The sequence below is a fragment of the Uloborus diversus genome, chromosome 1 (assembly GCF_026930045.1).
Source record: "Uloborus diversus isolate 005 chromosome 1, Udiv.v.3.1, whole genome shotgun sequence".
In the NCBI taxonomy this organism is placed as follows: Eukaryota; Metazoa; Arthropoda; class Arachnida; order Araneae; family Uloboridae; genus Uloborus; species Uloborus diversus.
The window spans coordinates 214,622,603-214,650,534 of NC_072731.1; the positions used below are offsets into that span (position 1 = coordinate 214,622,603).

The 27,932-nt window shown below is 32.0% G+C and overlaps 1 protein-coding gene across 1 annotated transcript; it reads left to right on the plus strand.

The window, feature by feature from the left end:
- The first annotated feature begins 93 nt into the window (after window positions 1–93).
- On the plus strand, window positions 94–27,932 carry LOC129224765 (optineurin-like). Its single transcript, XM_054859315.1, has 13 exons — window positions 94–211; window positions 4,601–4,851; window positions 7,465–7,685; window positions 8,301–8,552; window positions 9,788–9,853; window positions 11,744–11,836; window positions 13,443–13,567; window positions 16,111–16,263; window positions 18,824–18,926; window positions 19,001–19,189; window positions 21,289–21,413; window positions 23,261–23,321; window positions 24,621–27,932. The coding sequence occupies exons 1-13, from the start codon at window positions 201–203 to the stop codon at window positions 24,735–24,737; spliced, it is 1,767 nt and encodes a 588-aa protein (XP_054715290.1). The 5' UTR covers window positions 94–200; the 3' UTR covers window positions 24,738–27,932.

Below are 27,932 nucleotides of genomic sequence, written 5' to 3' on the forward strand. Positions count from 1 at the left end.
TCTAGTGGTTCCGTTTCCTGTTTCCTCAGCTCATCCATTTCCCTGGGTATAAACTGTAACTGCGTTAATAATTTCATAAACAAGTGCAATCGTCTTGTTCAGTTTCAGTTTCCACAATAAATGAAGCGAGCTCTGAAAAATAGTTGTAAAACTCTGCAATTCAACGTTATATCTGTCCTGTGAATCACATTTTTTTTTTCATGAGTGACAAGTGAGTAATTTCTATCAATAAAAAGATGAAGTGTTTCCTCTTATTGCCAAAAATGTATTTTTGAGACTAGTTTCCTCCTTCCCTTTTCACCTGGCATAATTTAAATTACATTTTTATACTTCTATGTTTCAAAACATTTAAGTTGGAATTTGTTTACTATTTGAAATACTGACGCTACTATAATGAAATAAATGCATTTGTCATGTAAGGTAATTAAAAATTGGACCCCATTTGTGATGTTTTGAATTGACTATACTGTTTGTCGCGAATAGTAATTCAATACAGAATTTACAAAAAGAAAAACGGAATTGGGAGGGGGGAGACTCTACCCCCCGGAAACTCTACCGGGATTAATACAAAGTAAATCACTAAAAACCTAATAAAATACATTCATATAAATATATGAGACATCACCTATGCATCACTGAAAGGCCTGCGGCCTTTAGTGGCATAGAAATCTGGTTGGCAGTTAGGGGCCGTTGCTGATTTTTTGCATTGGGGGGTGGGGGGCAAAATTTATAAACCCATTCCTGAATGTGGCGTCAACATTTTATCAAGACGTATCAGATTGCCTTTTATTATTATGCATTTTACAACTTGACAATTAGAGGAATTAATGTGTTTTTAACATTTATATCAACATGACATAACATTTATATTACATTCGAATGCCTTTATAACGCTGGCCTGTATAGTGACCCCTTCTCTATAAACTGCACCACTTTCAGATGTAAACAATAAATTTTTCAGTTTATAAAAGCACTGTGTTTTGCCTTTTTTAATCAACATGAATATGCTTGTAGAAAATTTTGAATCAGTTTTTCATCTTTCTGTCTTAATTCAAAGCTTTTTAATTGAAAATTAGTATTCATAGAAAAAGAAAAAGTGCCAGATTGCTCTTGAAAATGCAGTTTTTGTTCTAACCATAAAGCTAGCAAAAGTGTAGGATAATTCACTTTCCTTTGCTTGTGAATGACAGTACATACATATATTACATTGTATAATTAATCCTTGAATACTCATCGCTAGTGAAGCTTATTCTGAAGTGCAAATACATAGATATATTTTGAATATTAGTTTCAAAATTAGTGAAATTATCGATATGACGCCTAAAGCTGTCTAATGCCAAAACTCTCCTCCCAAGGTGTGCATTATAACTGTCTTCTACTGTGCAAATTATATCTGTATTATTACTCATTTTGCTCTGTATTCTGCACTATAAATAAAAGTTAAACTATAATAAAAAAATCATAAACCAAAAGCAGATGCCAAAACATTTTAAAGGTTACGTCAAAGAAAAATAAAAATAAACTAGAATGATTTTGAACATTTTAAAATTGAAAAAAAAAAACTTTTAAAAAAAATTTGTAAGCAACAAGTATTTTCATCTGTTTCAAAGAAAAATATTTAAAAAAAATTCCACATTTCTATAGAGCTTTTTCTCCTACCATGTTGAGTGTTTGAAATGTTCAATGCTTGAAAGTATTAGAAGCTTTTAGCCATCATGCAAACTATTCTAAACTTCAAACTACTTAACAAATACTATTTTTCAAGAAAAAATTGTGTATAGGATGCTCCAAAGATAACAATCAATTTCCTTAAAACCCTAATGTATTTCTTTCTTTCACAAATGTTTGAAGAAGTGCTCTTCTTAGAAAAAAGAATAGTCAACGTTTTCAGAAAACTGGGTGGTAAAACATATGAAAAGGTACGTCAGTTGAACCAGTGAAAATATGGAAAACAGCAACTGATGTAACAAATCCACACCTTCTAACACTCCTTGACTTCTTTGCTTGGTGATCAGATCCCATCTGTACAGGGTTAAAGTTGCAAATGGGCATCAGCACGGATTATGGAAGCAGTCGGCTGTATCACAGTGGATTAATTCAGTGCTTCTCAACCGGTAGGCCTTGGCACACTGGTGTGCCGTGGTATTTTTGGAGTTGTAAAATAAGGAAGAATACCTATTTTACCTGTGCAGGAAATCACATATAATATTTCTAATTTCGTCAATGGGGTTGTTTCCATTAGTCAGAAGTACTACTTTTAGTCACTGAAGTTTATACAATAGGAAAAAAAAATACATGGAGCGAGTAAAATCTTATTTTCAGAATGGTTAGTTTTTTATTAATTTTTTTAATTGTCCGATTTTTCATATGACGTTACAAATGATGAACTTTAGCCCCCTACTCCACCGGCACGCTGAATGCTTACGCTTGTTGTCTACCGCGTTTCCACAATATGATAATTAAGAAGCAAATTAAATATTGCGCTAATGGCATCAGTGAATAGCATTTCATCACTTGTGATGTTGTGCGCAGAAGCATAAAAAATGAAATTGAATCTGCGCACTGATTAAAATAATTTTTTAAAAATATTAATCTTTGTCAAATTATTTAAAAAATGGTCAAATCCTATGTTTTTAAGCATGCTTTTACAGAAAAAAAACTCTTTTAAAATTTCGGAAACGACGTCATTGTTGCTAGTTTTATTAAATTAATATCAACAGTGTGAACATTAATTTACCAACATGTAAAGAAATCGTAGGGGAACCATAGGTTCCGATGCAATGAATGAAATTGCTAATTTCAGACAATGTTATCAAGCGACTAATTAATGACAGGACAGGGGATATTAAAAACAATGGTTGATAAACTTCTCATAGCTGTTTTTTTTTAAATTTATTTTCAAGTTGATGAATCAACTGATATAAATGGTACACTATGCTTGCTGATGAGGACGGCATTCAAAAGCATTTCATTTTCTGCAAAGAACTCATTTCCCGTCATGCAATGGAGAATGAAATATTCTGTGCTACAGCTGAATATATAAAAAGCTATGGGATTCAGTGTTACAACTGCACACGCGCATACAGTGATGGATCAGTTGCAAAGATGGGAAATATCGAAATGTTCATGTTGAATGCGAAAATTCAAAATCCAGGTATTCAAATCGGTTTCCTCCATTGTTAAACTCTCCTGGCAAACAATATGACATATGAGCTGAAGTTAGCCATGGTTGAGGCAGTAAGAACCGCCAACTTCATGCAATTAAAACCACTTAATTCTCATATTTTCATTGTAATTTTGGAAGATGTGAGGGCAGATCACATCACTCCCTGCTTCTTCATTCGGTGGTTCCCTGGTTTTTGGAAAGCAAGGTCCAGCCAAGAATTTTTGAGTTCAGGGACGAGATACAAATTTCTGATGTTTCACGATGAAATGAAACATACCAGTTTGTTACAAGACAAACATTTTCTGAGAAAACAAGTGTACGCGGCGGATATTTTTTAATCTTAACGAGCTGAGTTGAAGAACTCATGGACATTGTGAGTATTTTATTTAAGTGCATGCACAAATAAACAGATTCAAACCAAAAATTCAGCAGTGCAGAGAGGAATTTGATCGTTGTCCACTGGATATGTTTAAACCAACTATAGTAGGGGCAGACCTAGTCTGGCAGCATTATGTAGGCAACGCAGATTCAAATTACAGCATTACGATGCTGCCAGGTTGGGTTTGTCCCAACTAACTATACACATTGAAAGAAAAGCTTAAAATGGGGGTAGAGCATTTGGCCATGATTCACAGCAAAGTATAAACACTACTTCAAGTTGGCTGACAAGGAACAATATGACTGGATTCGTGATCTGTTCACGCATCAGCAAGGAGCTTTCTTCGTAAGAAAATGTTATTGATCTCAGGAGCGACCGCTCCTTAAACCTGGGATTAAGCGCCTTTGGACATATATTGGCTGTTATTAAAAAGAGCATTCCTAAAAATTTCTGATCATGTTATTCATGAGCTGTTACTGTTACCATTTTCTTAGCATTGACACTTTTCAAGAACAACAAAATATTGTGGCTAGATCCTCGATTTAGAAACTTCCTGTATCTCTTCTCATCATAGAGCTGAATAAAAAGCGCCACTTTCCCTCAAGACAGGCATAACTTTCTCAGTCGTGTCAAGTGAAAGTTTGGGACTTGCTGGTCATAATAATCACTAAAATTCCTGATGAACTTGAAATCAATTTTAAATCCATATGGAAATTCTGTTTTTTTTCCCTTCCATGCTTTGATTAGCGAAATATGAAAACATTGTCCATATTGACACATAAAATTCGGTTCAGTGTGCCGCAAGAATCTATCTATCAAGTGTGCCATAAAGTAAAAAAGGTTGAGAAGCACTGGATTAACTAAAGGATTGGTTCCAATTCCAGTGGCAAAATGTTGGTCTTTGTGCTTTGATTTGCAGAGTTGACAAATTGAACTTAAGGAAATTGCTATATGTATATTTTCCTTGTTCTATGCATGTACCTATTCATTTCCTTCCTTAAATGTATGTTTTTGAAACACACTGTATTGATTTCTATTCTTTTCACATTTTGCAGAAATTCTCCAGAAGAGATGGCATCTTTTGAAGTACTCCATACAGAAAATGGTTCTTTGGATGAAAACGAGTATAGTTTCATGCCAGACCATTCTTTTGTTTCTGGTGAATGCGTTGGTTCTAATTTCAAGCAAGGACAATCTGGTGTGTCAGACATATCTACAATTTTGTCAGCAGCCACACCTGATTTGAGTATCGAGGAGATTCAGAAACGAATACTTGAGTTACTGGAAGAAAATGCATCAATGAAAGGCAAGTATTCGTTTTTCCTTCTTTTTGTTTCCTTTTTAGATTTTTTTTTTTTAAATATTTGTGGAGTTGTTAATTTTTTAGAAATGCCTGAAACGGTTCAATACAACCAACAGATTTGAAAGCTTTTGCCATAGAATTGTACCCAAAAATTATTTTAAATTGTGCTATAAAAAATTACTCTTTTTAATTGAATATTAGTTTTAACATGTAATCTTTTTGCTTATTAGTAAGTCATAAAAATTTGTGCTGTGTGACTATTACTAATAGATCTTATGCCTGTTTAAATATCTGTAAAACCTTGCTAAGACAATGTATGCAGATACTCAATTTGCTTCTGGTTGTATACAATGCCCATCATTACAAATTTTTTTAGGGGGGTATACAAGGGTCGATCTAAAAGTATGGTTCTCATGAATTTTACAAATATACAAATACAAAAGTGACGACCAGCAACAGGCTCTGGGCCCAGCTAGACTGGTCCTAGTCAATTTACAATCCCCAGTGAAGATCAATGGCCCTCTTAAAACTGTCTACTCCTTTGCTCATTACCACCTCTTCCGGTAAGCTGTTCCAAGGTTCCACTACCCTGCTAAAATAATAATTTTTCCTAATATCCATGTTAGCCTGAGATTTAAATAGCTTAAAACAATGACCCCTTGTCCTGTTTTCAGTGCTAAACTTTAGCCCCGTAACATCTTTCGTTTTAATAAATTTAAACAGCTGAATCATGTCCCCTCGGTCTCTTCTTTGCTCAAGACTGTACATTTTTAGCCTTCTAAGCCTGGAATCATAATCTAAGTGGGAAAGTCCATTTATTAGCCTTGTAGCCCACCTTTGAACCCTTTCCAATACATTGTCTTTCTTAAGGAGACCAAAACTGAACAGCATACTCCAAATGGGGTCTTACCAAACTTCTATATAAGGGCAGAAGAACTTCTACTGTCTATTCTCATTGAAATTTACATTGTTAAAAAAGGAAAAACATTTCTCTATTTTTATACATAACAGCCATCTTTTTCTGTGCATTATTGTCGACGGTGCCCTAACTTCTGTATTGAGTGTGACAGAAGTCCACCGCCAACCCGTTGAGAAAGTGTTTCAGCATTTTTTGGCTTCGTCGTTGCTCCGGAAACATTGGCCATCAAAGTGTTCCTTAAACTTAGGAAAGCCTGGTGAAATGTACAAAAATGTGGGAGTGATTTCATTTGACTTTTAATAGAAAAACTTGCTCTACTTTTCACTGAAGAGTCTGTATATTCTGTCAAGATAATGTTTTATAGGTTTTTGTCGTAAAATTACTGTAATGGGTATCCAAATAAAAATAATCGATAAAATTATTTGATAATTTGAACGGAATAGTGAATCGTACTTATTATGATAAAAAATAGGTTAAGCATATTAATTTGAAAAGCATAGCTCACAGACAATATCACTAGAACTTGCTTAACTGTAGAATTAGCAAGGGTACCCACCCCCTCCCAATAGGACGATGGTGCACCCAAGGCTGCGGAGTCGGAAGAAAAATGGCAGACTCCGACTCCTGGATTTTGAAACGTCCGACTCCGACGTTTTTATTTATTAATTAATCAATTTAATTTTTCAAATCCTCCCATCACTTATAAGAGTAGAAAACCCCTAAACAGAGATTGAAATAATCCTTTTTATGCAATTTTCGCGTTGTATTTTATAGCAAACCTAAGATGCATGCCAGACTATTTTTAATTCAAAGCAATGTTATGATCAATTATATTCTTCTTAGTTCCAGAAAATTTTTAAGTAATTTTTACCAACCATGACCATACAAAATATTGGAATTTTGCTTACCATCTTACTTTTAAAATATTACATATTTTCGGTCATTTAAATTATGAAACTTAGCTTTAATTATTTCAACAAAGTAAGGGATTTACTTGACAGTGTAGTCCATTAATGATACAAAACTATTTCTTGATGGATCACAGAGATGTAGATTATATTCGGTAATGCACAGACTGGGTTCTTGAACCACTTAACATTTTAAAGAACCAGACTATTTTTAATTCAAATCAATGTTATGATCAATTATATTCTTCATAGTTCCAGAACACTCATTATGTAAACTGAATTCAACAAAAGAATATCGTCTTCCTTGTAAAACGTACTTCCCATAAAAGAAGTTTCAATAATTACCATAGTTCATCCAGATGTACAACTATTTCTTTACAAAGCCCTGTTTTTTTTTAAGTCTCAAAAAAAAAAAAAAAAAAAAAAAGCTCATAAATATTTCATCTGACAGATAATTGTTTTGTATACTAAAGTTATGTAAAATTCTCAAAAGATATTTTAAAAGAAAAAAAAAAATCATTAAGAACCCAAGGAAGAAAATATTATGTAATAAAATGAAAATAATATTATGCAACAAACTAGCAGTAAATTTCGCATTGCAAAAAAGTATCAAATGAAAAAAAAAAGAAAGGCAAATGTAAGGAATAATATAACAACTCTCTTTGTGTTACAGGTTTCAAATAAAGTTATGTTCAGGTATTAAACTGTAATATGAACTGAAAATATTTAACATTAGTATTGCATACTTTGTATTATTTATAAGAAAGTTTGTTTATTTTTCTCTTACAGAAGCTTTAAAACGAAATAATATAATGATGGAAGAACAGTTAAGTACTATATCTGCATGGCATGAGCAGATGACTCTGTCAAAGTCTCAGCAGCAAGAAGCTTTAAAGAAGGCTGTAGAATCTAATTGCGTGCTTAAAAAGGAAAACTCTGAGTTATTGGAAAAGATTCATAATCTTGAGGAAAAGAGTAATGAAACTGCAGAAAGAGAAACATGTTCAAAGGTAATTATTTTTATGTCTATCAGGATCAAGTCAAATTGTGTTCAAAAGTGTGGAGTTCTTAATTGAAAATCATCTTCATAAAAGTAGAATTGTTTCATTTGTTATTCAAGAAGTAAATGAACGCTTATTGAAAAGTATTTTAGGGTGAAGAAAGAAAGTCTGTTTCTCTTATGAGTTCACTTGACTCTTGTGAAATAAAAAAATCAAATTAAGTTAAATTAAAACTCATTAAGACTGTTAAACTATTATTAAGTTATTGAAACCATAATTGTACTAAAAGTCATTGTTTAATTACATATTTTCTAGCTGTTTTGGTTGACGTTGCTCCGTTTACGACGACATTTTATAGAGAGTCCGAAGTTATGTCGTAATAATGAAGTTTGCCTAGTGTCTAGTTCATCCGTTTGTGCAAATTGCATGGCAAATTATAAAGCTAAATCCTTGGTATAAGTAAAAATTGAATTCGGAAAGTTTTTAGCATATGAAAAATAGCAGTTATGGTTAGGAATTTTATGATTTGTCATCTCCTTTTTATTTGAAATCACATGTTTGTCATCTCTGTTATTTTACTTTACTTTGTTAGTTTTTATGTTGATGCGTTTCTTCAATTTGCAGTGTACAGACTTGCAAGCTCTTTCACATAAATTAGAAGAGAATATTGATAAACTAATGGTCGAGAAAAAAGAATTATGTCAGGAACTGAAGTCGGAAAAACAACTTCATAGACAACTGGAACAAAACGTTTTGGAAGTGTCTAATTACTTGGAAAATTTGCAGTCAAACAGCAAATTATTGGAAGCTGAGAAGAGAGAGTTGACTGCTTTAAACAATACATTGCAGTTGAAATTATCAACTTTAGATTCCGATGTAAGTTTCTATTTTGTTTAAATAATTTAATCCATCATACATATATTTTTTTTAAAAATCTCCAGAAAATATAGGAGTAATTTTATTTTTATGAAGTTTAATATAAGTGCAATTACTAAACTGATGAATGATAATTGGCTCAGAACTCAGCTGGGCCATTCCACGGAAAATGATCACTTTGTCCCACACTTGACGCCTCATATATTTCTTTAAAAACAATATAGTAGACCCTTGTTTTACGTGGAGGTTACGTTTCTCGGAAATGCTGCAATTTGGCAGCGGTATTAATCAATCCATTTCTATCATTTTCAATAGGAATTTAAATAAAATATTGTCTTTTTCTATCTCCAGCTACCTTTTTCTTGCCATGTACCTTTTTACCCCGAGATTGCCGCCTTCGGCGACTGTCTACCCATACGATCTATCAAATTTTTTTTTATCTATTCTATCATGTATTTATTCTTTAAATTATATATAACCTAATAAATCTTTTGTACCAAATATATTTAAATGAATTCATTTAGATTGTTTTTCATTTTCATCTTATGTACATCAAAACCAATTTAGTTTTAAAATTTTAATATTATAATTATAATATTTTCAACAGTGCCTTTTTTCAAACTTCAAATTTACTCATTTCTTAATTCATAGATATTTTTTTTCGTGCATTATGATGTAACTTAAAACCTTACAAATCATTAGTGATATTTTACTAATATTTAATATGAATGAAAAATCGAAAAAGATCAACTGAAATTTATGCAAAACTGTAACTTTTAGAAACAGTGAGTTATTGACTAGTGAGCATAGAAGTGCAAGGGGATGTTTACAAAAATGTTTAAAGGAAATAAAAGACTTTCAAAACTGAGCTGCAAACCCTGATTTCAAAAACTTTAATTTGTCAGAAACAAATTTAGTAAGAGCTAAGGAATTTTGAATAATTTACTGTTTTTCAATCAATTGTTAAATATATGTAGCAGCTCATAAAAACTTTTTTGATTTCTCAGTAAAACTGTTTAAAATTTTATGATTTTATATGAATAAAAAGATTACTTGTCATACCCAATAGCTTTTCAAAATATTTTATGAAGTCATGAAAGTAAATATCATGCTCGTTTGGGTTTCACTGTACAAATTACTTGCATTTCAATGTTAATAACTCGTCATTTAATGCGAGTTGCATTAATTAAGATGCATAGTTTGCATTTGTGTAAAATTTTTGTTGTTGTTATTAGTTTGACACCATTATTCAAACAGATGAAGAGACAGGCTATGAAATTGTGCAGCAAAGAAAAATTAAGGTATTTGTTATGAAATAAATTTTTTTTTGATAATATTGTGCAATGTGTATGTTTTTGTGTGAAAATATTAGGATGTTGCTGATAAAATCTTTAATTTTGTTAATAAAGACTTCAACTATTTCAAGGAAAATCAAGTAAAAAGTAAGCTAGTCTTGGTGGTATTTATGCTCAAAACTTTTCTTTTGCAGACACCTTTTTTGAAGCAACTGTAGTTAATTTTTAGGATTGATTTAAATAGAGATTTTTTAACTGAAAATATTTATTTCATTTTGCATTTGTGCATGTTTCAGTGAAATTTTCTTGATTGAGTCCAGGTTAATTACTGATCGACTTTATGTGAGTGTGTTTTATCATACAAACTTTATGACTTAAGAATTAAATTTCTGAATTATACAGCATCTATTCAAGTTGCAATTTCTGTAACACTGTCTTGCTGCATTTTTTTCTACAAAAATTTTAACTACAAAAATTCATTCTGAAGTATGGGAAAAGGGGAAGTGCATATGAAACATCTGTTCAAATCGGGACAAAGTGCATCAGTTTCATTAATAATTTTTACAAATAATGTTTCTTAGTACAAATATTTTAGAGTGTAGGCTGATACATAAAATATCACTTGATCTGATATTCTGGCATGGAATTCATGCCTCATATTTCTGCTAACAAAAAATATTTTAGTTGGAAAAACAAAATATGAGAACTTACATTTAATTAAAATGTTTGCATATTTGCACTTTATTTTCTTGATTTTCTGATGAAGTAATAATTGTCCAAAACCTATTCAAGCATTTAGCTGCTTTTCTATTTTAGTGACTTTGTCGTTTGTCAATAATTGATGTCTGCACCCTTGCAATTTGGTTTCTGGGTTATATTAAGATGAAATATTACTGTTCTTATTAAGCCAATGGTACCCATCTACCTCAAGGGGGACGGCATACCCCTCAGATGTTATGGAGTACACCCTCCAAAGAGAGCCAGTTTAATGGTTCCTTGTTTTCATGAATGTTGCATATAAATGGTAAATAACTTTCTTTCTAAAATACAATGCTGCTTCTGCTTTAACCTGATGTTGTTGTTATCGTGTGACAGCTAGGCTGGCAATTTGGGGTGTTCTGCTTCACTTTTCCAACTGTACTGTAATTTGGTGTGAAGTCCCGACTTCCGCAGTTCACACATGCCATAAATACCCGTTTATAGGGTAGACAACCATTCACAGCACACACACATTCACACAAAGGAAGGACAAAAGAAGAGAGAACATCTATACCCGAGTCAGGATTTGAACCTGGGACCTCCTCATCGCAGTCAGACTCCTCTGACCTCTAGACAAGGCAGACGGCGCAACAACCTGATGTATTACATGTTTAGCAACACTCTTGATACAATCCCAAAATATGTACTGTAGACTCTAATATCAGGCATAATATGGTGGAAGTGCAGGCATGATGACAAAAAAGCCGGACTACCCCCTCTCCCAGATTAAAAACAGATTTTAAGGTGCAAGAAAATTCTTAATGCAAAAATTCTTTCTGTTTCTTAATGAACTATACAAATGCCGACCGTTTTATGACTAAAAAGAATTAAATACGGTTTTTACTTTGAGACAAAGTCCTACTTTTGTCTTTTAGCCTTTTGACATGTTCTTTCCTCTGTTTTTACTTTTTTTTTTTTTTTTGTTAGACAGTTTGCATGGAAAATTTCTCTGTTCCACCTTTTACAACAGCTTTTAGAAATGGTTGATTCTAACATTTCTTATCTTGTATTAGATCAGACAGCGGTGATTCAGGTAGATGGGAGTCAGTTGCCCCACTTTTTAGTAATTTCTGTTCAAATAATTGAATACTTATCGATTTTGTTTTATAAATTGATTTTTTTTAATCTCATAACTAGGAAAATGCCATGAAAGAATCTTTACTGCACCTAACTGAAGCTCAAGATGAAATTTTTAAGCTTATGAAAGAATTGAAGCTTAAAGACAATGAGGTATGTAGTCTTGCTAATAACTATACTATTGGAATCCATGCATTTAAGTTATATGACATTCAACTTTTTAATAAACGACTAGAATAAGTAGAGGGAAGTAAGAAAATGTTGGTTTCACTGTTCAAATTCTTTTATTTAATTCAGTGTGATGTTAGTTATGTCTTGAAAAGAGCTTAAAAGTTTTGTCATATTTGGGAGTAAGTAATGTATCATCCAGATTACGGGCATAAGTAGTGCAAACCCATACAATATTGCTATTAATGTCTATAAGTGTAGCAGTCCCTGTCCTACATCATAGCTGGAGTTATTTAGCCAGACCATCTCCTATTCTGTACATGAAATTTGATAAAACTCTGCATGTTCAAAAAATTATTAGCTCATTTTTAAAGGCTACTACAGTCAAAAGTAATAAATGAAGTTTTGTTGTTATTGACATTTTTAATAATGAAATACTTAATTTTATGGTACAACTAGTTGTTTTTTCATGGGAGGAGTTGTGGTGAAAGCTTGCGTATACACTTTATATATAAAAAAATAAGACAGGTTAGTACCACACTATCCGTCAGGATGATTAGATTAGCTACCTTCAGCTTCTCATGTCAGTGTTCTTACTTGTGTAAAGTTTTGTTTTAGTTAGACAACTTCTTCTTGGTGTGTCAATTTTTTTGTTATAGAGTGTATTTTAACACACTAGGTTTGTCAAAATACTCAAAATCAAGGGTTTTCAACCTTAAAAACCCTTCCCTGCCCGTTGTCCCTATTACTGAATTAAAAACCTTAATGCATCAAATCATGTTTTTATATGTATTGAAATTAACGTTTTTTTTAAAGCTGAAACTTGAAGATAAGTCTTCCTTCCCTCAGTGTGGAATACAGAAAGCTCTTTCAATTCTTTAATGCAAGTTAAAAGAGCTCTAGACTTCTTTAACAATCACTGCAACCTGCAAAAGTAATGATAATATTTAAAGTGAGATTCATTAGCTTCTGGTCAATGAGAGTGTTCAACAGCCACAGAAGTTTTAAGTTTAATGAAAAATTTGCTGGTTGTAATTTTTTCAAGTGTTCCCATTTCCTAAAGTTTTTAGATGATGGTTGATGTAATACTTGAATCACTTTTTGATTTATTCTCAATGCTTTATCTACTACAGAACTCCGATCAGTCTTCCCATTTTTTATACACTTTTTGTGCTAGTGAGACTATGAGGTCTAGTTTTGTGTTAGAACTTGTAGCATTCTGCGCTCCAAAATTTCAACTTATTTGAAGTGTATTGCAGTAAAAAGCATGAGAATCGGTGACATACTGTGGTAGAGCCTGTGACAGGGGCATATTTGCCTTGAGGTCTATAGATTTTAATGACGACCCTGTTCAGTTGATATAAATAAACCCCTTCTTATGAAGATTGATTATCAATAATCACAATATAATTGAATAAGGTCATCGTTAGCAAGTTTTCAAGATTGCAAGTGTTTATTAAGATTCTAATGTTTCATGAAGAATGAATCACTACAAAGAATAATCTGTTTTTTAAATATGTATTTAATGTTGATGAATTTAATGACTTCAATTATGACTTGATGTAACAGTTCTTTTCAACTTATTTTTTAGATTGAGTCATTAAAAAGGCATATAGACTCACTGTCTACACAGCTGGATGTACCTACAGCAACAAGTGTAAAAACTTCTTCAGAGTTACTTGAGAGTGAACCAAAAGCTCATGGAAATGATGCAAGGTTTTAAAACTCTTCTACTTCTTTTACTTCTTAACATCTGTTTAAAAATTTTCAATTAAGTGCTTTTTGAATGTGACAGAAGAACTTAATAATGTACAGAAATTGGTAAATAAATTGCATACGCATGTTTTGGCCTAAAAAGAAATCAATTTGTTAGTTAAAAAGCTTGTTATCTGTGGTAGATATGCAAATCACACACAATTTATTTTACCATTTTTGGTATTGAAAATTGATTTTATCACATTCAGTCCTCATACAAAGTTTAAATATTTGTAAAACTTAAAAAATTTCCTGTTTTATAATCTTTGAATGGAAGTGAAAATTTAATAAAGGGATTTTTAAATGGATTCCTAACTTTTTTTTTTCATAAGATCTATAATTAAAATACATATTGATAACTTTGAATGACATCTAAAAGTTGTAAGGTTTTTATACTTTTACACTGTCTTCATTGTTGTTGCTTTGTTAATTCAGAATTATAATAGTTGTAGCTGTCAGTTTTGAATTAAAGAGTTTAAGCATTATGTGCTTAGCTAATTTAAAAATCTGATCTTTTAAATCTTGAAATATTATCTTTTGTAGTGATATAGTACAGGGGTCCAACTATTTGGAAAATGTGAAAAATTACAATTCTCATTTGAGTGAATGAAATGAAAAATACTAATTCAAAAAATTTAAAAAATAAAAATTTGCTACTACTGTTCCAGAAGAGAAGCAATTTCAACAAAATTGAAATTGCAAAAAAAAAAAAAAAAAAAAAAAAAGACCATTCTAATGAACACGTATTAAAATTATTCATATCCAATTCTTAATTATTTAGATCAGTTTTCATTCTTTTGAAAATGTTTATTTCAAACTTTCAGGCTGTTTTGAAACAACACTTTCAAGATGACACGAGAATATTTCGATTATTAGATACTGAAAGAACCCTCTGATGTTATAACTTCAGGCAAAAATAGCTGATCTTGAATGAATGAGTTGGAAAAACAATACTAGACTGAAAGTTTCTTTGCATCATACTCAATAGATTCTTCTGACATTGTACAAGTAATTTGTAAAATAGTTCAAACACTTGTACAAACAGAACGAAAAAGCATTGTTGCTGTGAAAGGCATCTGGACTGTAATAGAAGGATTGAAAAATCTCAGCCCCTACTACTTCAAGCCGTCCTAGCAAGAAAGTTTTGCCTAATATTCAGTCATTAAATTATTAATTATGGAATCATTGCGTATAAAATAAGACATTACATCAGTTTAAAGCATTTTATTATTTTAGGGGGGAAAAATCTATTGTTTGCAACAGTATTAATTTTGTGTGATGTGAAATGAGGGCTAATGTTTTGTGTGGTGTATGCTATCCACACTCAGTGTTGCCAGATGGTCAAAGCCAGATTTCCCCACTTTCCTTCCAACTTTTCCCCAAGAAGCGATATTTTCTATCGAAATTCCCCAAATTCAAAAATTATTTTTCCACATTTTTTTAAAATAAAATTAATAGACTTCCCATGATAATTTTTTCTCTTGAAAATTCCTCCCCCCCCCCAAATTACCAAATTTTCTTCAAAATTCCCCAACATCCCCCCCCCCCATTTTCACTTTTTTTTTTGTCCTCATATACAAGCGCCTGCATCAAGAAAAAACTTTTACTCGTATTAAATTTGACTGTATGGCCATAGCCGATTTTTTTTTTCTGCTTGCATTTACTACATTGCTTCTGTACATTTAAACTATAAACTTTATGCATTTATCAAAGAACATTCTTTATCATACTCACTTATTTTTGCCCGTTTCACTTATCAATTATGTAGTTACTTGCGCAGAATATTAATGTGAATTCCGTAACATAATATTCCACATAATGTGAAATGCGAATTCCATAAAGTTAAGAAAAGCTAAACCAACGCTGTTTAATACAAACGATGTTACTACCAGATACTTGAATTCAAATAAGAAAAAAAATCTTTTTTTCCTGATACTTTTTTCCCCGGGTTTTCCCCGAGAAAAAAAAAATTCCCCTCAAAACCTGTTTCCCCAAAATTTCCCCAGATAGCACATGATTTCCCCAAAATGGGGAAATTTCCCCCAATCTGGCAACACTGTCCACACTTTTTACCAATACCTGTAGTCAGAAAAATGCAAGCCAAAAAAAGAACATTTATTTGTGGGCCATTTTCTTAACAGTCGTAAGTCATTGTCAAGACAGGTCTTAAGTCTGTATTATAAAATGTGATGAGCCCAACAATCATAGTAACACACCAGAATTTAGTCAGAAGTTGTGAAAATGTAATTATTGATCTTTTATAAGTGGTTTTTTGAAAGAATTGTAAGTATGAGTTGGAGAATGAAGCACACCACTATGTAATGCTAAAAGTTAGAGAGATCCATTTCCCCATTGCATTTTTGGACAAAGAACTTACTTTTTTTTGTCATATGAAAAATGTAATTAATAATAATTAATTGATAATTAAATTGAGAAATTTTATTGTCTTGATTTTATTGTAAATTACTTTGTCTTTGTAATTAATACACATTTTTGCCATGTAGGTGCCAAAAATTGGAGAAGGAAATTGAACGTTATCAGAAAGACATAGAGAACCTTAAGGAAAGTGATCATATTATCATTCAAAAGCTACAAAAGGAAGTTGATAGTCTTCAAGAAACAGTAAAACTGTACCAGGAAGAGTGCAAGACAGAGAGGTAAAGAGATTTGTAACGTGTTCAAGACTCTATTCTGGACATTTTATTCAGTTTTAAAGTATAATTTCTCAACAAAATTATTATTTTGGGCTTTTAAGAATTGTTTTTTAATTTTTTAAATTTTGTTTCACATTACTACATTACCAGCTATTGTTGAGATTTCAGTTATGTTGTAAAATATGCTGTTAAATCTAGTGTATTCAAAAATTTTTTTTTCTTCTAAAATTCACCACCTTTCAAAACACATTCCATATTAAATGTGGGCAGCACACTTTTTAATTTTTTGTAGTCTGTCACTTCGGCACTAATCCTGTAAACAGTTGATGTTTCATGAACATGTTTTGGAGTCCTGATGGGAGTTGAGAAAAAGCTTCGGAAGTAAGAAAATTACAAGCAGTATTATTCACTGTTGCTATGCTCACTGAGCGGTCAGCATTTTAAAAAGTAGTCTCAATTTTTGCAGTTATACTTGACTAAATTTTCATCAGTATATTTAGCTTAGAGCTTCATTTCCAAGGTGGCTTTATTTGGGTACTACTGTTAATCTCGGTAAATTAATTTGGCTGCCTCTTCTCTTTGTCTGTATTTGGATTTTCCAGTGTGTAAGCTTATTACTTCATTTAGGGGTGGCTGTGTCGATGTAGTACATTATAATCAGAGGTGCCTCAAACTCGAATTCTTGGGAGGGCGGAAATTCTCAATTTGTCGAATAGAACTCAAAAATTTGCCGCATGATGATAATGTTGCCGAACAATCAGATAAAATTTGCCAAATAAGGATTTTTTTGGGAGGTCACTGTGACCTCCCGTTGGGGGGGGGGCTGATTGCCATAGGCGGATTTAGGCCGAAATATTTGGGGGTGCAGTAATAACAGGGATCTGGGGAGGGGGGGGGGGGGTATTCCCGGAATAGCAAGGCAGTGGCGAAATCAGAAATTAATTTTAGGGCGGGACACACTTTTAAGTCTAAAAAACGCGATGTAAACCATATTTAGTAAGATTAGGGGATGGGCAATTCTTAACATTTCAAACTGCAGAAAAAGTCTTAAACGAAAGTCGATATTAGAAGCAATGGGTGAATCCAGCTACTGGTTTGGAATGGGATTCACGCCTAAGAAAAAATTTAATATAGTAGTTTTGAAAACGTAGTTTTACAGTTCTTGGTGATATTTTAGGGCAAGAATGGTACGTGTGGCACCAAGGCTATTTTTAGAAATTTTAGTCTTATAAATGTGATTATAGTTCATATTTATAGTTTGGGTTAGGAATGAGATTCATAGAGGTACTCTGTAATAACTTTGGCTAGAGAAAGGGCTTTGGAGAAGAAAAATTTTGAGGTTTAATAGAAAAAATAAAAACGAAATAGAAAAATGAAAAAAGAAAAAAAGGAGGGGGGATATGAAAGAAAGAGTATTGTGCGAGGAGGGAGGAGGAGGCACACAATTCGCCACTAATAATCTGAAGCTGTTGAAGAATTTAAATGTCAATATTTCTTTTTGAAAAAAATTAAGATTTTTTCCCAACATTCCTTTTTTTTCGTAAAATAACTGCGTTTTCCCAAAATCAGATCTTTTCTTCTCTTCAATAATAAAGAATATTATTTAAAAAAACATCTACTCAGCATTTTGTGGGGAGGGTCACCAGTTTTGTGCTCCCCCCCCCCCTGGATGCACCACTGCAGCAAAATGTCCAAGAGTCCTCCTTCAAAATTTATTGAAAATTTACTTTAAAAATGTTGGTTTTCGGTTGATCTCCGTGTAGATTTTATTGATAAAGTTTCTTGCAATAGTTTTTTTTTTTTTTTTGACTTTATTAGCCATTGTTGTTAAAAATAGAAGAATTGGTATTGATTTACGAATAAATACCCAATTACAGAACATGCAATTATTCTATACAATAACACAGCACTGAACAATAAATTGCTTGCGAAGTTTCTTTATTTGCATGAAATTATTTATTGTTTTTTTTTTCCAAATGGATAAAATTAATTCTTAATCTGAGCACAGTTATGTTTTTCTGGCACTAGTGACGTGTGGTGATACACTGGATTCAAGTAAATTTACTAGTATAGCAGCTATGATTTTTTCCCCTCAACTGCGTTTCTGAGTGAAATATACTAATTTTTTTCAAAACCCAACCAAAAGTTTTGGGGGTGCGGCGCACCCCTTGGCACCCCCGTAAATCCGCCTACGCTGATTGCACTTGAGACTACTTCCACTGCTGCTGAGATCAGTCTCAATCAACTATTTTAATTTATTGCTAAAACTTCATTGGTTTCTCAAATTTTCTGGTTTTAATTCAACATTATTTCTGTTTTCTCACACACACACTTGCACATACAAACACACACATACATGAGTGTGTATATATGTATATGTTAATACAGTCCTGTCTTACGCGAGGGATGCGTTCGACTGTATATATTTGTGTATGTGTTAATCTAATATGTACAAGTTAATCTTGACTCTTTTATTAGGCTTGATTTTTTTTTTTATTTCCTCAACTTACTTGTATTTGTTGTAAATCATTTAAATTGTTTCTTCAATCTCTTTAAAATTCAGGTTACAATGCAATGAGTTGCAAAGAAGTTATGATAAACTTCAAGCTGATTATGAAAGAATCAAAAAGCTTCTTGAGATACAATCAAAAGATGAGAAAGAAAGGGTAAGTTTGAATTATTTACACTATCTGTTACATGTCAGTGGTTCTGTGATAATTGACCTCAATTTTATTTTCAGATTCAGAACATCGATGAATATAAAAACCACGAAGTCAAATGTTATCTTGAGCAAATTGATAAGCTTACTGCTCAGCTGGTTGATAAAGAACAAGTATTGGAAGAAAAAGCAGAGAAGATTTTTCAGTTAAGCTCTGAACTGAAAACAGTGAAAGAAGATTCAGAAATGATACCAATTTTGAAAGCACAGGTTGGTAGTATTTCCTTTGGTAAAATTTTTAATTCTGTAGTAGTAGTTGTTGTAGTTCAGCAATCTTTATGAGTAGCTATCCATATAAATCAATACTCCACATTTTGTGACATAAATAATACTAAAAAGCAAATTTCTGCCAAAACTGAAATAGTTTCTACTAGCTGAAATGTTTTTTATTTGGTTTGAGGGGTGAGAGCTTGCTGAAAAAGTTGATACAGTTGATCCCGCTTATTAGAATATCGGTTAAAAGAATATCACCTTAATGCAATAACTTTTTAATTTACCAAACCAATGTAATGTGTTATTTTATTCCCGGTTAATGGAATATCCTGCTTATTAGAATATATTTTCGTTCCAAAATGGCTATTCCGTTAAGCAGGTTGGACTGTAGTCTTATTGAGACAAAAAAAAAATCTGTTTATAGCTGATGAAATGCTTGAAACAGGGGTGTCCAAAAAGTCCTCGACACATTAAAAAAATTCATAGTAAACCAACAAATTGTCATATGAATTTGTGGTTTGCACCATAATACTTCACAGATTCAAGAGTTTTTATGACATCAAAAAAAAAGAAAAAAAAGAAAAGGGGGGGGGGGAGAAAAAAGGCATTTTGCAGCCAGGGTGTCAGTATATGCTATGCTTCTAATTCTTCGTTTAGTAATTTTCATTCCTTTTTGCGTTTTCCCATGTCAACAAAAACAATTTAAGAGTTACTTTTACCTGTGAAGTATTGTGGTGCAAACCACAAATTCATACGACAATTTCTTGGTTTTCTATGAATTTTTTTAATGTGTCAAGGATTTTTCGGACACCCTGTATATCTTTTTTTTTTGTCTCTTGCAGATAACATTGTTTAACTTGCTGTTTAAATTGCTTCAGTTTAATCAGAAAAGCATTTAGATCTTTTTTCCAAAAATCTCTGCTAAATTTAGATAAAAATTTTCATGTGAAGGATCTGGTACTATGCACCCTCAGTAATGTTGACAATGTATATCCATGTACCAACACAAATCTACCACATAATACATCTACCCTATTTTTGTCTCAGTCCTGCGGAATTTCTTTTCTATGATCTGATGCACAGAGTATAAGGCTCCAAATCAGGAATGCTTGGGACTGCAACCTTTCAGAATTTTAGACCCCGACTCAAAAAATTGCAAAATATATAGTAATCTGTTATACTAACAGCAATTTTCAAATTTTGCAAATTTTCCTACCGATCTACTGTCCGACCATCATGAGAAAAGCCACCGCCAAAATGTCTCCGCCTGTCTACTGTTATAGCAACGAGGTGCATCTCATTTTTCCAAGGGAAGCTTAATGTTGGAAAAACCTGTACGACAGCATAAAGGCGAGCAGAGGAGGGGCAAAATGGTGCCAAAAAGCCTTCCTGCTAACCCTTGCAGAAAATGAATGAAGTTCGTTCCTATGGCAGTAGACGGGCTCAGACTTGACGGCTTGAGCTTTTCTCGTGAAAGACAGACAGTATACAGGCTAAGCTTCTTTCTTTTTATTTATCAATGTTAAGGAAAGCAGTGCTGGAAAACAATATTTTTGGCCATGAAAAAGAGTTTATGAAATACTATGAAAAACAAAACTGTCAATTTACATGGCATTTGATGCAGGCTACAAAATGTAAACAAAGATCAAAGAAAAAAAGTTTTAAAGCATTAAATCTAAGTAATTGCAAAGAAATAATGTACGAATGGGCATGGACTTATTAAAATAGGAGTTTTGAGCTTTAGAAAGTTAGGGCAGGTCTCACTGCACGCATCATGAGACACTGGGTAATCCTGAACAATTGGACATGTTTTTATGAATGAGGACATAAAACCAAATATAAAAGTTTCTGATACTGTTTAAAGAAACTCTTTCTGATATGTGACTGTAGACTTTCTTTTGAACGGTTATTTAACTTGAATTCTACTAATTAAGCGCTGTAAAAATTTCCTGACATACAAGTTATAAACTTGTGCTGCACTCAAATATTAATTCCTTTTCAATCTGAGCATATTTTGCAGTAAAAATAACCTTTTTAAACACGTATTTCAGGAATATACCAAAAAGATTATGTAAGAATATTGTACTATTTCATAGGTTGAAGTTTACAAAGGTGATTTACAAAATGAAGTTCTTGCAAAAGTGTCAGCACATCAAGAAGTGGAGAAACTTTCTGAGCAGTTAAAAAGACTGCAAACTGCTACTGAACATTGCAGCAATTGGTATGTTTATTCCTTTTTACAACTTCAATTTACAATTTTTTTTTTTCTTTCTACTACACTCACTTCCAAACCTTTGGCACATTTCCTTAAAATACTCAAATACTGATTTGATTGACAAGAAATGCTGCAGCAAAATAGCAAATTTGTTTATTTACGAGACAAAATTGATGAAAGCAATATCAATTTTTTACAAGTTATAAGCTGACACCCTTTTGGCTTCATTAACAAAAGGTTTTAGGTTTAAAAAAAAAAAGAGAAAAAGATCTTGATATGGTCTGTGAGCACCCCTCATCTGCAAACAATGTGTACGGCATGTACTCATGCCTGTTAGGAGGTGGTCAACCCCCACATAGTTCAGTAATCACCATCCTTCATGTAGAGCAGTTTCCAAACCCGAGAGTGGGAAGGATGTAAGGAGGTGGAAAAGAGATACAAACAGCAGGGCCGTATATAGGGGGAGGATTTTAAGGGTTCACCCCCCCCCCCCAAAAAAAAAAAAAAGTTCTGTTTAAAAGTTAAATGTTGGTTTATATTTGAAAATTTCCGAAAAATATTGTTCCAAAACTCAAATGTCTTTCATATGTATATTAATTCCCCAAAACGCTTTCATAATAGATAGCCCGACAACTTTAACATCAGCACAAATAGCGCAAAGCTCGGCATGAGAGTTTTTAAACCCTCCCTGAAATTATTTTCTGGTTATGGCCCTGACTCACAGCATTACTGATAGCATCCCAAAATTTTTTTATTTGATTAAGGTCAGGGGAGTGAACCGGCCACTCTATATGCAAAATCCCTCACTCTCCTGATGGATATTGATGGCAGCTTTAACGACGGGGTCTAGGACTTAAGTACAATATTATTGAGCCATCACAGAACCTCGTCTATAGATGTGCAAGTTGGTGGGATATCCCAATAAAATCCATGCCCAGACCATACTGCTTCCATTGCACAAAGCTAAATGTTCTAGGTACAATTAGGGGTGCATTCTTCCTGTGAGAGCTTCGTGCACTTTTCATCAGGTTACAGGCAAGGCTGTGGAGTCAGAGTGGGACTGATTTTGAGTCGGAAGTTGAAGGTTTAAATTTCCAAGAAGCAGAGTCAGTCATTTTCCCTCAAAGTCTGCAACTCTGTCAGAGTTGGAATGATTTTAGGGTAAAGGAGTTAGAGTCCAACGCTCTGAAATTCTTGTAGTGTGTCATTTTTTTCTCTGACTCTGCAGTCTTGGTTACAGGGCAAATCTGAACTCATCTGTTAACATGTTACCTCAATCAGATACAGTCCAACTCATATTCAAGTGGCACCTTTTTAATCATGCCGTTTTAGATTAAATGAGTAAAGGAACTCAAAATTTTGGTGCCTGCCCCTGAACATGCCATCTATTCAGGTGTAACCTTCTGAAATTAGTGTTGGCAGATATTGTTTTATTAATAGCCCTTGCAACCATAGGTGTCCCACATGTGGAAGGCATTCGTCAATTTGCTTGGCAACTACAGCAACATATTGATTTTCCATGGGGGCTGTAACCCTTAGGCAAACAGGAAGATTTGTAGTTTGGAATTGTTTTTCTATAATTGTACAGAATTATGGATGCCCCCCCCCCCCCGAAAAAAAAAAAACTTCTGTTATAGACACCTTCTTTAAGGTGTCTGACAGCAAGCCAATATTCAAAATCTTCCATCTCCCAAAAAATAAGAAACACCCCATGACCCCCCCCCCCCCCTTCTAAAAATTTCAGTAGCGTAGTCTGTGCCCTGACACCCCTGTATTATATTAATATTGTTTTAAACATTTTTATTATTCTGTATTTTTATTTAAGGCTCATTTTATGCTTTGTCCTCTTTCAGTGCAAAACCTTTAACCAATGGTGAGGGAAAAGCCAAAATTAGATGGAAGCCAGGAAAAAAAGTAATTGTTTTATGTTCATTTATTTATTGTTATTTATGCTTTTATTCAATATAATCAGGTTGTCTTCCCACCTTGTTGACTTGGAAAAGTCAGGGAAATTTCATTGACTGGAAAAATCTGGGATAAAAAATTTTCTAGTGATATTGAAAAAATTTCTCAAGTAAAGAAAGTCGACTTGAAAAGATTTATTTATCTTTTTTTTTCTCTTAGCAAATCATATAAAAACTCACTTAATATGCAATTTTTTACAGCCATTTGAGACTGCTCAAAAAAGTTATGCTTCTGTACTTAAAACCAGTTCTCTGTATCAGCACACCTTAATTCACTACAACACATTTTGGGAACTTGAATTCTAAGCTAGTGCATTTCTGTTGGATTTGAGTCTCAAACATAAGTTAGATAGCTGGTGAAACTGAAGTTAGACAGAAACTCACGAAGTTGCAGATTTGAAATTGATGATTTATTTGTTCAAATGAAAAGTAGACTGAACAGACAATACCGTCTTTATCACTAAAATATTGTGTAATTATGTTGTTTAGAAAATGTGAAATAGAAGATGAGGAAATCTGAAGTTGGATCATATTCAGTTCCAAAAGACAAATGTAGGATTATTTCCCTCATATTCTTAAAGGTATAGACTTTAGGATAGAAGATAAAGTTTTTGTTAATATTAGCAAGTTGAATCCCTAATAGACAACACGGATCTAAATGTATTTCATTTTCGACATTTTTCTTATCCTTATTGATGTAAAATGTGTTTTTATTAAACATTTAAATTATTGTAAGCTGTACTTCCAAGGGCGCTCATATAGGGGGGCAAGGGAGGCTCAAGCCCCCCTTAGAAATGAGAACTTCCTTGCTTTTAGTGCTTTTTTCTTTGCAAAAATGTACAAATTTCTTTTCCAATCATAAATGAATCAATTATTAAAATTTTCAAATTTTAATGTCTCTAATCTGTACAGAAATCGGTTTCCATGGGGAAAATATTCTGCTAAACCACGGGGAACCTTTTTGAGCCCCCCCCCCCCTTAAAATGTTGCATATGGGCGCCCTTGTGTACTTTATTTACTAAATTTTTTAGAAAACGTTTGTACTTTTTGTTATTTTTTAAAAATCTAAGTTCATACTATAACTGTAACCGATACAATATTTTCAATTTATATGAATCTATTTTCTCTTTAAAATCTTGCCTTTTAGTTTAAATCCTTTGATCATCCTGTGTTTAAATATTTCATTATTCTAACTAAATGTGCCGTTTGAAATATGCATTTGTAACCAATGCAATATATTTTCTTTCAGTTTACTTCAGAACATGCTGAAAGTAATGTAATTCGTTGTCCCGTGTGTAATAATGGATTTACATCTCTTCAAGCAGCAGAAAATCATGTTAATAGATGTCTTGATGAGCCATCGTAAAGGAAGCTGTTCCTATTTTGAAACCTTTGTCCTCAATCCTGTTCTGATTTCTTAGAAACACAGTAGACATGGTTAGGTTTTGGATGAGAGGTATGATCTGAACATTAAAATAAGAACTGAAAAAAACATTCAGTATTATTATTGCATTCTAGTTCTTTTTTGCATCTACCATGGTGGTTGTTGTATATAAATTTTGCAGCTTGTTAAGACAAATATATATTATATGTCGAATATCTTAGCTTAAAATCTTTTGCCTGAATTGGCAATTTCTTTTGCGCATGAAATATTTATTGTAGGCATGGTAAAAATTGATGTTTATATGTTATATGAACTAAATAAAATATTGAATAACAATACTAATCAATAAAGACACCTTAATTGGTTGAATTCTACTTTGCTTTAAAATAAAAAATATTTTTGAAATTTTTTTTTTCCATATTTTGAGAATTTATGTTCCTTTAAAACCTTAAATTATTTTATATAACTAAACTTTTCAAACCTAAAATCTAAGCAAATCTATCCTTGAAATGTTATTACATTCAATATTTTAAATGTACCATTTTAAGAAGAATATGAGTGGGGGGGGGGGGGAGGAGCTTAACGTCTGAAACAGCACAATAAAAGTTTGTAATTTGAGTGTCTGACTCTGAAATGTGCAATAAAACATTGCTGCTGAATTGTGTGAACTTTATCTGATCAGAATATATTTACATGATTGTTGCAAGATATTACCTTGAAATTATTCTTCAACATGATTTATTTTGTAAAGCATAGAATTTTGAAGGTTCTATGCTTCAATTCTGTGCATTAACATGCAACAATGAAGAAATTGAAAAATTATTGGTGTTAATGTGTATATAAGTAAAATAATATATTTTTCTAAAACTGTACATAGTAAATTACTTGAGTGTTGTTAAACAAATTGTTTGTTCTTGTTGTTAATCAGAACTATTTTTGTTAATGAAATATGCACTTTTTTTTGTTTTCTATGTTATGCTAAGGTACAATAATTTTTTTATGATAAATTTATTTTTTTCCCTTGCTTGAAACTTCTTTTAAATTCTGTTAAAAATAAGGAAAAAATCATAAAGCCCTTATAAAGGAAAACAAAAGCAAAAGTGTGATATCAAATGTAATCAAGTGCCATTTTGATAGTAGTTCATTAGGTTTATTTATTTTAATTATTTTTTAGGGATGGAAATATTAAAAAAAAAAAGCATGAAATGTGTATATAAAATGGATACTGCCGATGTGTTGATTTGAACATATGTCTGAGTGTAAATATTAAGCTTCCAGTAACTGCATGTAAAGTTAACCTGACACTAGAGAAAATGTGTTAGCTGTGCCCTTTACTGTCTCTCATACATTATTATTTAAAACTTAGTAAATAGCTTTTTGGCAAATTTTTTTAACCAATAAATCAGTTTAAATATTATCAGATGTTCAGAGTTTTCTGTGCTCTTTTAATTGTGTTTCATTTTAACGTTCATAATACACTAGTAAAAAATTTATTGTCAGTTTTTATTATTTCATTATCTAATTTCCATGTTGCATACAACATTCATTGCACAAATTCTACAGGCAATTAATTCATAAAAATAACTAATTTGAAACTTTGTATTCTATAAAAAAAAAAATATCCACCTTTTATCACACCTGCAAGTAAACTAACAAAATTTTTCAACAGAAATTATCTTAAAATAATTATTGTTAAGAATCAAAATGACTGGGAGGGGGAGAGAGGCATTAGAAGCTTTCTGCAATATCTTTGACTAAAAAAGGAATCAGTCTACCAGCAACAATATCTGACCCCAACAAAAGCTTCTTGCTGATCATTGAAGGGATGTAGAGCTCTTACACGAGTCGAATTTTGGTGAATGAAGGTTTTTTTATTGAAGTTAATGAGATTTGGATTTCATTCTGTGTGGTTAAAAATGCACATGTGGACATAAATACTCATTCAAGACCCATGGAGTATCTCATATTGTTTTCACCAAGTTTTAAAATTTAATATTTTATTTTCTTATTTGCTCATGTATATATTGTGTTCATACAGAAACTGTGTTTGCATGATTTATGTGTATCGTTTTGAAAAAAAAAGGGCTTTTTTTGCCATAAAAAATACTTGATCCTAAAAAAGTATATTTGTATGAATTAGGATCAATTAAAAAAACACTTGTGCCATTTTTACATTGCATGCATTTATTCTTAAATTTGTATTTTTCCTTCCACATTTTAAAATTAAGCTTTTAATTTTGTTCTAGTATTTATTGCTCACCATTTTTTGAAAAAGAAATTGAGTATATACTGGACTAAAATAGTTTCAGTCAAGTTATATCTTCTGCAAGAAAATATTAAACTAAATATTCATAAAAAAAATAGGTTTGCTACTTTTAATGCTTTTAGCATATGTTTCTTTTTTTTTTTTCTTTTCACCAATCACAAATTTATCAAATTTTACCAATCTTAGACTTTATGTGAAATGCTTGGTAAAAGCAATTCATGTGAATTCAAAGATAGTTTGTAAAAGCAATCTGAAATATTCTACTCTATGAGCACTGTTTAAAAAATTATCTTGCTTACATTCTATTTGACGGTAAAATTTTGGTTTAACTATAAAGTAAGTTTAAATATTTGTAAATAAATCGTAATTAATTGAAAACTTAGTGAATTGTAATTGAATAAACTGAACAATTAATTACAATTGATAAAATGTAATCAATTGAATAAGGAATTCAGTAAAATGTTTCTTCAAAACATAAACATGTATAAATGTTACTGTTACTACAAAATTTTTTCATGAATACATATGCATATGTATTTATAGAAAACATGTTATTCAACTGTCATCAAATTGCCTAGTAGTTTTTCTTCTTTTCTCCTATTCTATATGCAAATGTGGGGTCACTGTTCTGAGACAGTCTTCTGGAAGATGGCTATGGACGCTCATATTTTAATTTTAAAGGGGGCTAAAAAACTGGTTTTAAGGCTTTGATTTGAAGGATCTTTTTTGTTTTAATTTTCTACCTACTAACTTCCTTCTTATCTTTCTTCAATGAGAATTTTTGTTATCTGTTGTCTGCAGTCAAAACTTCCTTCCGGAAGTTTTTTTTCTTTTTGCATGAAAACAGTTCTTTCATATATATAAACTACTGTATTTATTAAGATGGGCATTAATGTTAAAAACTAAGGCTT